Source organism: Odocoileus virginianus, chromosome 16 (genome assembly GCF_023699985.2).
Source record: "Odocoileus virginianus isolate 20LAN1187 ecotype Illinois chromosome 16, Ovbor_1.2, whole genome shotgun sequence".
NCBI lineage: Eukaryota > Metazoa > Chordata > Mammalia > Artiodactyla > Cervidae > Odocoileus > Odocoileus virginianus.
The window spans coordinates 21,893,568-21,906,591 of NC_069689.1; the positions used below are offsets into that span (position 1 = coordinate 21,893,568).

At 36.7% G+C, this 13,024-nt stretch overlaps 1 protein-coding gene and 1 long non-coding RNA gene across 4 annotated transcripts in view; both read left to right on the forward strand.

The window, feature by feature from the left end:
* LOC110129827 (uncharacterized) overlaps positions 1-13,024 on the forward strand; it is a 241,907-nt gene that overhangs the window by 29,559 nt on the left and 199,324 nt on the right. The gene's annotated exons all lie outside the window — the stretch shown is intronic.
* FSCB (fibrous sheath CABYR binding protein) lies at positions 5,746-8,964 on the forward strand. Its single transcript, XM_020881456.2, has one exon. It carries the CDS (start codon positions 6,203-6,205, stop codon positions 8,762-8,764), a length of 2,562 nt encoding a protein of 853 aa, XP_020737115.2. The 5' UTR covers positions 5,746-6,202; the 3' UTR covers positions 8,765-8,964.

Here is a 13,024-nt window from a genome sequence, read left to right on the forward strand (position 1 = left end):
AATTCCATGACTTTACTGAATTTTAAAATTGGTTTTAACAGGTTTTTAGGTTGCATTTTTAGGGTTTTTATATATTAAATATGTTATTTGCAGAGACTGTTCTATTTCCTCTTTTCCAATTTGAATGCTGTTTATTTCTTTTTCTTGCTTAATTGCTCTGATTAGCACTTCTAATACTATGTTGAATAGAAGTGGTGAGAGTAATCATCCTTGTTTTTTCCTGATGCCAGAACAAAAACTTTACCTTTTCACTGTTGAGTATATTATTAGCTTCCTATATGGCCTTTATGTGAGAAGGAAATGGCAACCCACTCCAGAGTTCTTGCCTGGAGAATCCCAGGGGCAGAGGAGCCTGGTGGGCTATTGTCTATGGGGTTCCACAGAGTCGGACATGACTAAAGCGACTTGGTAGAGTAGATATGGCCTTTATAATGTTGAGGTATTTTTCACCTATACCTAATTTGTTGAGTATTTTCATTATGGAAATATGTTTTGTTAATTTTTTGTTATTGTTTTTAAATGCTTTTCTGCATCTGTGGATACAATCATATGATGTATCCTTCATTTTGTTAGTGTGATGAGTCACATTTCTTGATGTACATATGTTGAGGCATCCTTGCATTCCAGAGATAAATGCCATTTGATCATAATGTATTATCCTTTTCACATGTTGAACTCAATTTGCAACATTTTGTTAAAGATTTTTCTGTTATGTTCATCAGGGATATTGATCAGTAATTTTCATTTCCTATAGCTTCCTTTCACAAGCTTTGGTGTTAGGATGATGCTGGCATCATAAAAAGAAATTTGTAATTTTTCTCCTAAGTTTTTTTGGAAGACTTTGAGAGAATTGTTACTAATTCCCTTTAAATGTTTGATAGAATTCACTAGTGAAGGCATCTGGTTCTGGGCTTTTCTCTGTTGGGAGGTTTTTAATAACTATTAAATCTCCTTACTTGTCCTTGATCTGTTCAGATTTTCTATTTCTTCATGATTCAGTTTTGGTAGGTTCTATTTTTCTGAGAATCTATTAATTTCTTCTCAGTTATCCAACTTATTGGTGTATAATTATAGTCCTTGAGGGCTTCCCAGTGGCTTAGACGGTAAAGAGTCTGACTGCAATTGCAGGAGGCCCAGGTTTGATCCCCGAGTCAGGAAGATCCCTGGAGAAGGAAATGGCAACCCACTCCAGTGTTCTTGCCTGGAAAATTCCATGGATGGAGAAACCTGTGCACTACAATCCATGGGGTTGAAAGAGTCAGACATGACTGAGTGACTAACACACACACACAATTATAGCTGTCTCTTATGATCCTTAGTATTTCTATAGATCAGCTGTAATGTCTCTTTCATTTTGGATTTCATTTGAATCTTCTCTCAGTCTAGCTAGAAGCTTATCACTTTTATCTTTTTAAAAAAATCATCTGAGTTTTATTTTTGTCTTTCTAGTCTATTTCATTTATTTCTGCTTTGTTCTTTGTTATTTTCTTTCTTCTGCTATCTTTTCTGTTATTATTCTTTTATTAGTTATTGGGGTATAAAGCTAGGTTGTTTGAGATCTTCCTTTTTTGGTGTGTTTATTGGTATAAATTTCCCTTTTGGAACTGCTTTTGTTGCATCCCATTATTTTGGTATGTTGTATTTACATTTTTATTTGTCTCAAGATATTCTTTAGTTTCCTTTTGATTTCCTCTTTGACCCATAGTTTTGTTTCAATAGTAAGATATTTAACTTCCATATATTTATGAATTTTGCTGTTATCTTCTTGTACTTGATTTCTAATTTAATACTATTGTGGTTAGAAAAGATGCTTGATATCATTTTAGTTTTCATAAATTTTAAAGACTTATTTTGTTAGATAACATAATCTGTCTTGGAGAATGTTCAAAGCATCCTTAAAGAGAATGTTTACTTTGCTGTTATGGGAAGGGATGTTTATACATGTCTATTAGATCTATATCATCTAAAGTGTAATTCAAGTTTAGTGTTTTCTTACTCATTTTCTATCTGAATTATCTACTCTTTAACGAAAGTGATGTAATCAAGTCTCCTATAATTAGTGCATTGTTGTCTACTCATCCCTTCAGGTCTCTTAATATTTGCTTTTTAAGTTTAGGTGCTGTGATATTGGGTGCCTAACTATTTGCAATAGTTATATCCAAAATAACAATACCTTAGAGAGTCTTAAATCAGTGTACCATCAGGCTGCTATCTACTTCTTCAAGCACATCTAATAAATGCTTTCCTTTTTTGCTTTGCTTTTCCTCTTGTCACAGCAGATTTCTCATAATTCCTAGAACATGTCATTTTCTTCTTATTGTTTCTCTTTTGGATTCTTTCTCAATTTGATGCTCTCTACTATAAACCCATTCTGGTCCTATTACTCTAGGTAAAGTATATTCCCTGTTCACTAATTAAAAGAAGAAAAGGGTGAAAATAGTGTTAACTATTTAGTTTCTTCCACTAGACTGTGAGATTCATAAGGACAGGAAAGTGTCTTTTTGTATTCTGTTGTTTCCCCAACAGGTAGAAATTGTCCCTGGAATAAATAGTTATTCAGTAAATGTTTCTTGAGGAAATAATTATTCCTAAAAATCAAGTTTCTTGGAAACAGAATTATTGGCAAATGGTATGCATGTTTTAGAAATTTTTCATACTTACTTTCAAATTGTCTAGAATAAGGATTATATCAATTTAAACTCCTGTCAGTAATGTAGGAGACCATCCATTTAATAATATTTTAATTTTTGAGGGGAGGGTAGATTATCTTTAAAATAATTTTTGCTAGTTTTACATTGATATTATTTTAATCTTAATTTTAGAAGTGAAGTTGACCTCTTTTATATGCTTATTGGCCAGTTATTTTTCCTCTATACATCTTCTATTTATGTTCTTTAAATTTTTTTCTATTGTATTATTTGTATATTGATTTTCTAAAACTTTTTAGTGTTTTAAGTATAGCTGTTTGTCTATGTGGTATTTTACACTTATTTTTTAACTGCAATTTAATTAAAAAAACTTAATTCACAGAAGTTCTACTGTTTTATCACTTGTTTCCCACCCTCCCACTGAAATTGCTCTTACTCAAATTACCAGTTTCCTTATAGATACCATATCCAATGGACATTTTTCAGACTTCATCTTATTTTATCTGTTCAGTTTAGAACAAAGCAATGTAGGCCACAGTTTAGATATTTGGTCTATATTGATTTGAAATATCTCTGCTATCTCTAAATCATAGCTTTCAAAGTCATCATAATTATAAATGAAATTACATGCTACTCAACAAATTTATTTTTGGTAAAATTAAATACAAGTCATCAGGTAGAGGTCTTTCAGCAAACCCCTCTGGTTTTATAATTGCAGAAATTGGTCAAATATTGTATGAAACTAAGTGCCAAGCCTGAGTCAGAAATAAGGAAACTAGTATTAGAGATTGAGAGAGTCAGAAGTGCATCATGTCAAGTGGGAGTCAGAAACACGGGGTTATGAAATGTTCTGTTGTTTTCCTAGGACTGCCATAAGAAAGTATCAAAAACAAGGTTAAAACAACAGGAATGTATTCTAGTTTAGAGGCTTAAAGCCCCTAAGTCAAGGTGTTGGTAGGATTATGCTCCCTCTGAAGCCTCAAAAGTAAGCTCCTTCATTGCCTCTTCAACTTCTGGTAGTCCTAGGTGTTCCTTGCCTTGTAGCAATATAACTCTAATTTTTGCTTCCATCTCATATGGCCATTTTCTCTGTGTGTTGTTTTTTTTTTGTCCAAATTTTCGTCTTTTTAGGATTCCATCTTACCCTGATTACATTTGCAAATACCTTATTTCCAAATAATGTCACATTTGGAGGTACTATAGGTTGGGACTTCAACTTATCTTTTGGGGGATATGTAACTGAACCTGCAACAAATGTGAACCAAGTCAAGGAGAGGAACTAAATCATATGAGATTTCCTAAACAAAAGTTAGAACACCAAACCTAAAATTGACCAGATAGTCAATAATATAATTTTTGGTTAGATTAGTAGGACAAAAGGATCATTTGTGGATCTTAAAAAATATGATGAGAAAGTATTTTATGAAATCACTCATAATTCTATTTGGAATAGCAAGTAGATTGGTTGACTAGGAATGCTAATTTGCTTCTATGAATAAACTAGTAGCAACAGGCTATTTACTGTAATTGTTTGGTGTGCAATTAAGAAAGATCAAGTTCTTCATTATTACTTAGAGGGGAAAACTATTTATCAAATAATTAGAAGTTGAGTTTACATCTATGGAAATCTTGGCAAAATCTTATTTAAGTTGAAGCAGCAAAATTAATCCAGTACTTGTAATGTTATATTAAACCCAATTAAGGCATTATTGGTTTTGACATTTATTTCTTGTTATGAGTTGGCCCAGAATAGACTTTGAAGATAACCACATAAAATGTCAGAAACTTGATTGCAAAATACACATTCAGTGTTTGACAGATGCAATTGAGCAGAAAACCAGACCACAAAGAGGCTGATTAACAATCTAGTTTTCAGCAGGTCAAATTAAAACCTACATCAATACTTCTGTAAAATGACTCTGGTTTTACTTCATTTTGTAAAATCTTAGAAAGATAAAATGTAGTGGAACAAAATAGACAAAAATGAAAGCAAAGCAAGTTGAGATGTAGGACAGGCAGCATGGTTTCTAATTGCATTCCTCCCAATTACACCCAACAACTATTCACTGATCCTTGTTTAGAGATAGAGGATGCTTTAGGGGCTGGATCAAAGAGTGTGAAAAGTGCTTATCTATTTGGCTAGGATTAAGAACTTATTAACCTTCAAGTAATTAATCATCAGGAATGACAAATGTACCAGATACTTAAGCCTTTGCTTTCCTCATTAAGTATTGAGCTACCTCAGAAAAAATTAGTTCATAAATTATTACATTCTGTACTACATTCCTGTTGGATCTCACCTCATTTAGTAAACATCTTTCCTGTTTAATCTCTGGCTATGACTAAAATTTTAAAATATTAGGAATTTAAACATATTCTTAGGTTAAAGACGTAATAATAATTGTTTAGGTATTGTCTCTTGTGACTACATTTTAAAAAATCTATTTGCTCTTCATTACCATTACTTAGATTTAAAGGAATAGGATTTTGCACATCTTTTGACCAGTTCATCTTTCTTGTAAAATTTCTGTGTGATATATGTTAAAGTTTATTTATCTTTTAAATCTATTATAGTTCCATTTACAGTATGCTTAACTGGGATTTCTCTTTTAAGCTTCAATTAAATGGTTTCATCTTCAATGGGAATTCATTCCCATGCAGTTATTCAGCAGAATATATAGTGGTTGCATAAAAAAATGCATTTTTTTTCACTTGACATATATTTAGACTCAACATTATTTTATTTGTCAAACTTTGGGTGGAACTATTTTCTGAGATAATTGAAAATTAGACTATCTCAAGTTATTTGAGAAGGCACACGTGCCATGCGTGTATACAAACTTTGATAGTAGGCTCCTGTGGCTACTGAATACCAAGGAGATAATGAACTTTCATGGGTATGGACCTCAGAACTCAAGTTTTTCAAACAATATTAACTTTCCCTCAAATGACATAAATATATACTGGCAGAACATTGCCACACATGTGTTACCAGTTGTTTTCTCCAACAACTGAAAGTACACTGCAGAATTCTGAATTCTGCATTACAGCTGTCTTTAACAGCAGGATGAAGCAAACAGTATTAAAAGTTCAAAAGCATCAACCCCAACTAAAAGAAAGCAGCATTACCAGAATTTACTTCATATTCCTCTGCTAGACAAAAGCTTGTTTTCAACTTGATGTTTCAAGCAGTAGATTTCTCACTTGTGGCCAGCATCCGTGAGTTGTTTACCAGGTTAAAAAGTTCTGGATATATCATTGATGGAACCTTGTAGTGACAATTGGCTGTGATGTCACAGACTCTTAGTTAAACTTCTAGAAGTTATATTTAGTCATACCAGAGATTAAACAGGAAAGATGCTTACTAAATGAGGTGGGATCCAACATGATTGTAGTACAGAATGTAATAATTTATGAACTAACTTTTTCCTGAGGTAGTTCAGCAGAAGAACACTTAATGAGGAAGGCAAAGACTTAAGTATCTGGTACATTTGTCATTCCTTATGATCAATTTACTTGAATGTTAATAAGTTTGAAATCTACCAGTTTTAGAAATGGAAGAAAAGGATGAATCTGAACAGTCTATCTCGGCAGGGAGGCAAGAAATTCGAAAGAGAAGACGACCCAGCCAGCCCATGGTAGATAAATCCCAGCAGACTGAAGTAACAGAGAAAAAGAAACAATTGTCTATACCACAATCATCTGGCCCCAAAGCTGCCCTTAGTATTGGTAATATTCCTGGAAGCAAATTAAACTATGAATGTCATAGAGTATCTTCTCAACTTCAGCAAACTTGGATAAAGAGAAAGCGTGTACAGCATATGGCTGATAAGTCTCTGCAGACAGAAACTATTGCAGAAGAGAAAAAAGAAGAAATCAAATTAGTTTGTGAAGCAGTGGTACCTGAGGAAAAGCCAGCTGCTGTTGAAGTAGGTCCTGAATTTCCAGAGAGTGTTCAGGAAGTAGAAGTTCCACCAAGCAGATACTCTGTTCAAGTCAAAACAGACAGATCTCAGCAGACTAGTTGTACTGGAGACTGGACAATGATGAACTTTCCTGAAAAAGATAAACTAGACAAGGAACAGCAGACACACTTTAGTGAATCAGAAATAGTGGTTATTGGACGGTCAACTAATTCTTTTTCAAAGTCAAAGGAAGGTGCACAGAAGCGCAAATCTTCAGGGAGTATTTTTGTTAGTGAACATCCTGAATTTCAACCCACAACAAGTAGCAATGAAGAAACTAGGCGGCAAAGTATTAGCAGAACATTATCTATTCCACCAACCAAAAAAGATTCTCCTGTACCTTTAGAAGATGAGAAAGATGTTCCAGTTGAAGTACAGCCTCCTGCTGCAGAAGAGATCTCTGCTGAAGAACAACTTCCACTAGACGAGACTACTGCAGAAGAGGTTCCTGTGGAAGTTCAACCTCCACCAACTGAAGAGGCTCCTCTTGAAGTACAGCCTTCCCCAGCTGAAGAGGCTCCTGGAGATGAGGCCCCTGCTAAAGTAGAGCCTATGCCAGCCAAAGAGGCTCTTTCAGAAGAGCCTCCTGCTGAAGAGGCTCCTGTTGAAATACAGCCTTCCCCAGTGGAAGAGGCTGCTGGATATGAGGCCCCTGCTAAAGTAGAGGTCACCTCATCTGAAAAGACTCTTTTAAAAGAGCCTCTTACTGAAGTTCAGCCTCCTGCAGCTGAAGAGGTTTCTACACAAGAGGCCCCAGAACTTCAACTTTCACCAGCTGTGGAGGCCCCTGCAGAAGAGGCCCCAGAGGTTCAGCCTCCACCAGCTGAGCAGGCCCCTGCAGAAGAGGCCCCAGCTGAAGCTGAGCCTCCACCAGCTGAAGAGGCCCCTGCAGAAGAGGCCCCAGCTGAAGCTGAGCCTCCACCAGCTGTGGAGTCCCCTGCAGAAGAGCCCCCAGAGGTTCAGCCTCCACAAGCTGAAGAGGCCCCTGCAGAAGAGGCCCCAGCTGAAGCTGAGCCTCCACCAGCTGTGGAGTCCCCTGCAGAAGAGCCCCCAGAGGTTCAGTCTCCACAAGCTGAAGAGGCCCCTGCAGAAGAGGCCCCAGCTGAAGCTGAGCCTCCACCAGCTGAAGAGGCCCCTGCAGAAGAGCCCCCAGAGGTTCAGCCTCCACCAGCTGAGGAAGCCCCTGCAGAAGAGCCCCTGGAAGTTCAGTCTCCACCAGCTGAAGAAACCCCTGCAGAAGAGCCCACAGAGGTTCAGTCTCCACCAGCTGAGAAGGCCCCTGCAGAAGAGGCCCCAGCTGAAGCTGAGCCTCCACCAGCTGTGGAGTCCCCTGCAGAAGAGCCCCCAGAGGTTCAGTCTCCACAAGCTGAGCAGGCCCCTGCAGAAGAGGCCCCAGCTGAAGTTGACCCTCCACCAGCTGTGGAGTCCCCTGCAGAAGAGCCCCCAGAGGTTCAGTCTCCACCAGCTGAGCAGGCCCCTGCAGAAGAGCCCCTGGAAGTTCAGTCTCTACCAGCTGAGGAGGCCCTTGAAAAAGAGGCCCCAGAAGTTCAGTCTGTACCAGCTGGGCAGGCCCCTGCAGAAGAGGGCCTAGGATTTCAGCCTCCACCAGCTGACGAGGCCCCTGAAGAAGAGGCCCCAGAAGTTCAGTCTCCACCGGTTGACAAGGGCCCTGAAGAAGAGGGCCAAGGACTTCAGTCCCTACCAGCTGAGGAGGCCCCTGAAGAAGAGGCCCCAGAAGTTCAATCTCCACCCACTGAGGAGGCTCCTGCAGAAGAGACCCCTGCTGAACTTCAGTCTCCATCAATTGAAGAAACTACTTCAGAAATGGTCTCTGTTGAGAAACAGCCTTCGCTCACTGAAGAGCCCTTTATTACACCAATCTCTTTAGAAGAAACCTCTGCTGAAGTTCTGCTTCCACCATCTGAGCAGACCCCTGCAGATGAGGTTCTGGTAGAGAACGTGTCTCCAGTAGATCAGGCTCCAAAGGAAGCAGACGTCCCAGTGGCAAAATTAGAATCAGGGATTTTGGAAGATAAGCCAAAATCTGAAGAGCCTTTAGAACAGGATACTGTTCCTAAAGATTCATCTGATACCAACAATGAAGCAGTTTCTTTTGAAATACAGGGTGTCATCCATATAGAACTGGAATAAGGGCCTCCTCCTCAGCTGTGGTCAGATCTTAACTAAGCTAACAATCAGAAACCAGGAGGTTCTGGGAAGTACGTACGTTAGAAAATGGTAGGTATACTTGAAGGTATTTGGAGAGAGCTTTGTGAAGAAGGAAGTGAATGGAAATCCTAAGACATGGAGTGTAGTTTGGAAAATGAGCAATAAAAACTAGTGATTTTAAATTACTCTACTATTTTTATTCAAATCTAAAGTGTAATAAAAATATCTATTTGAAATTAAGTAATTTTATAACTGAAAGAATTAAAATATCCTTTTGACACTAAATCCTGTTGACAAGGATAAAATATTCTCTACAGTCATTTTTTTCTTTCTCCACCTGTAGCTTGTAGTGGAAAAGGCATTTTCTTTTCTGCAGTTCTCTCATCTATTTTAAGTTCCTTGAGTTTTGGTCACACATCTAAAGTTATGGGGTGTTTTCTTTCTCCTTAAAACTTATCACATCTATTATTCTCTTTCCATTTGATTCCTTCTGAGATTTTATTTCTTTTTTGTTTTCATTCCTGTCTTGAACATTTTGCCGTCTGGATAGGTTACACTTCTTTTATAAAAATCTTCACTTCAATGAAGCTAACAGTGGATGAAGTATTTTCAGTTCAGTTCAGTTCAGTTGCTCAGTCGTGTCCGACACTTTGAGAACCCATGAATCGCAGCACACCAGGCCTTCCTGTCCATCACCAACTCCTGGAGTCTACCCAAACCCATGTCCATCAAGTCGGTGATGCCATCCAGCCATCTCATCCTCTGTTTTCCCTTTCTCCTCCTGTCCCCAATTCTTCCCGGAATCAGGATCTTTTCCAAAGGGTCAACTCTTTGTATGAGGTGGCCAAAGTATTGGAGTTTCAGCTTCAGCATCAGTCCTTCCAATGAACACCTAGGACTGATCTCCTTTAGGATGGACTGGTTGGATCTCCTTGCAGTCCAAGGGACTCTCAAGAGTCTTCTCCAACACCACAGTTCAAAAGCATCAATTCTTCAGCACTCAGCTTTCTTTATAGTCCAACTCTCACATCCATATATGACTACTGGAAAAACCATAGCATTGACTAGATGGACCTTTGTTGGCAAAGTAATGTCTCTGCTTTTTAATATGCTATCCAGGTTGGTCATAACTTTCCTTCCAAGGAGTAAGCGTCTTTTAATTTCATGGCTGCAATCACCATCTGCAGTGACTTTGGAGCCTCCCAAAATAAAGTCTGACACTGTTTCCACTGTTTCTCCATCTATTTCCCATGAAGTGATGGGACCAGATTCCATGATCTTAGTTTTCTGAATGTTGAGCTTTAAGCCAACTTTTTCACTCTCCTCCTTCACTTTCATCAAGAGGCTTTTTAGTTCTTCACTTTCTGCCATAAGGGTGGTGTTCTCTACATATCTGAGGTTATTGATATTTCTCCTGGCAAACTTGATTCCAGCTTGTGCTTCTTCCAGCCCAGCATTTCTCATGACATACTCTGCGTATTAGTTAAATAAGCAAGATGACAATATACAGCCTTGACATACTCCTTTTCCTATTTGGAACCAGTCTGTTATTCCATGTCCAGTTCTAACTATTGCTTCCTGACCTGCATACAGATTTCTCAAGAGACAGGTCAGATGGTCTGGTATTCCCATCTCTTTAAGAATTTTCCACAGTTTATTGTGATCCATACAGTCAAAGGCTTTGGCATAGAAGTATTTTAAAAAGTGTATAATCATAAAGAAAAATATACTGAGATAGCCATGAGGGCATATTCCTATTTAGTTTTTTACGTTCCAATTTTATTAAGATTTGATTGACATATAGCACTATGTAAGTTTAAAGTATACAGCATAGTGATGTGACTTAGATACATAATGAAATGATTACTGCAATAAGTTTAGTGAACATCAATCACCTCATATAGATATAAAATTTAAAAAAAAATGAAAAAAATTTCCTTGTAATGAGAACTCTTAGGATTTACTCTCTTTCATAAATAATATGCTACAGTGTTAATTATATCATGTACTTTATATCCCTAGTTTGTATCTTTCGCATCTTTTGGCCACCTTTATCTAATTCTCCCTTCCCCCACATTCCACATCTTATAACCAGGAACCTGATCTCTCCTTCTATCAATCAGTTTGTGTGTGTGTTTGGTTGGGTGGCTTTGAGTTATAATTTACCTGCAAAACTATATTCGTTGTTGTTATACAACACAGTAACCCAATATTTCTATACATTGTGAAATGATCATCACAGTAAGTCTAGTTACCATCTATCACCATACAAAGATATAACATAATTATTGAATATATATACCACACTGTGCATTTCATATCTGTGGTTCATTTATTTTATAGCTAGAAGTTTGTACCTGTTAATCTCCCTCACCTATTTCTCTCATCGCCTCAATACCCTGCCCTCTGGCAGCTACCTGTTTGTTTTCTGTATCTATGACTCTGTTTCTGTTTTGTTATATGTTATATGTTATATGTTCAGTTTTTTAAAAAGTTATTTTGTTTTTAATTGAGATATAGCCAGTGCAAAATATTACATAAGTTTCAGATGTATAATATAGTGATTCACAATTTTTAAAGGTTATAGTCGATTTATAGTTGCTATAAATTCTTGGCTCTATTCACTGCATTGGGAATATAGTTTTTATAAAATATTGTCTATATCTGTGGCTTATTTTATCCATAGAAGTTTGTCTTAACCCCCACACTTATCTTGTCCCTCTGCACTTTCTTCTCCTCCCTGATGACCAATAGTGTTTTCTTAATGTTTGTGAGTCTTCTTCTTTGTTGTTGTATTTACTAGTCTGTCTTATTTTTTAGATTCCACATATAAATGATCATACAGTTTTGCCTTTCTCTCTTTGACTTATTTCACTTAGCACAATACCTTCCAAGTCCATTCATGTTATTGCAAGTGCATCCATGTTATGGCAAAATTTAGTCCCTTTTTATGGCTGAATAGTATCCCATTGTGTATGTATATATGTGTGTGTGTGAGTGTATGTGTGTGTGTGTATATATCCATTCATCTGTTGATGGACATTGAGGTTGTTTCCATATTTTGGCATTTATAAATACTGCTACTGTGAAAATTGGGGTGCATGTATCTTTTTGAATTAGTAAGTTTGTTTTTTTCAGACATATACCCAGGAGTGGAATGGCTAAGTCATATGGTAGTGCTATTTGTAGTTTTTGAGAAACCTTCATGATATTTTCCATAGTGGTTGCACCAATTTACATTCCTACCAACAGTGTATGATGGTTTCCTTTTCTATACATCCTTGCCAACATTTGTTGTTTGTGTTCTTTTTGGTAATAACCATTCTGACAGGTGTGAGGTGATATCTCATTGTGGTTTTGATTTGAATTTCCCTGATGGTTAGCAATGTTGAATATCTTTTCATGTACCTGTTGTCCATCTACAATTTCTTTTAAAGTCTATTCAGTTCATCTGCCCATTTTTTAATTGGGTTGCTTTTTTTTTTTTTTTTTCAATTTTTTGAGTTGTACGAACTGTTTACATATGTTGGATATTAACACCTTATTGGTCATATCACTTGAAAATATTTTTTCCCAGTTAGTAAGTTGTCTTTTCATTTCATCAATGGTTTTCTTTGCTTCACAAATGTTTTTAAGATTAATTAGGTCCCATGTATTTATTTTTGCTTTTATTTCCTTTGCTTTAGGAGGCAGATCCAAAAAATATCTTGCTGTATCTTAGTGTCAAAGAATGTTCTGCTTATGTTTTCTTCTAGGAGCTTTATGGTTTCCAGTCTTATACTTAGGTCTTTTGTCCATTTTGAGTTTATTTTTGTGTATGGTGATAACGTTCTAATTTCATTCTATGACATGCATCTGTTCAGTTTTCCCAGAGCCACTTATTGAAGAGCCTGTCTTTTCTCCACTGTATATTCTTGCCTCCTTTCTTGTAGATTAATTGATCATAAGGTTTTTTTTTTCTTTGTGGGTTCTCTATCCTGTCTCATTGATCTATGTATCTCTTTTCATGTCTCTGTTTTGATGAGTATAGCTTTAGTCTGATATGTAGGAGCATGTTTTCTTCAGCTGTTGTCTCTTTCTGAGTATTATTTTAGCTATTTGAAGTCTTTTGTGTAACCATACAAATTTTAGAATTTGTTCTAGTTTGGTGAAAAATGCACTTGGTATTTTGATAGGAATTGCATCATAACTTTGTTATTTTTTGTGTAAAAATAAGTTTAATATTTTAATTTTAAATAGAGA

Excerpts from the sequence above, each read along its gene's own strand:
- FSCB (XM_020881456.2), top strand. The coding sequence starts at position 6,203 with ATGGAAGAAAAGGATGAATCTGAACAGTCTATCTCGGCAGGGAGGCAA.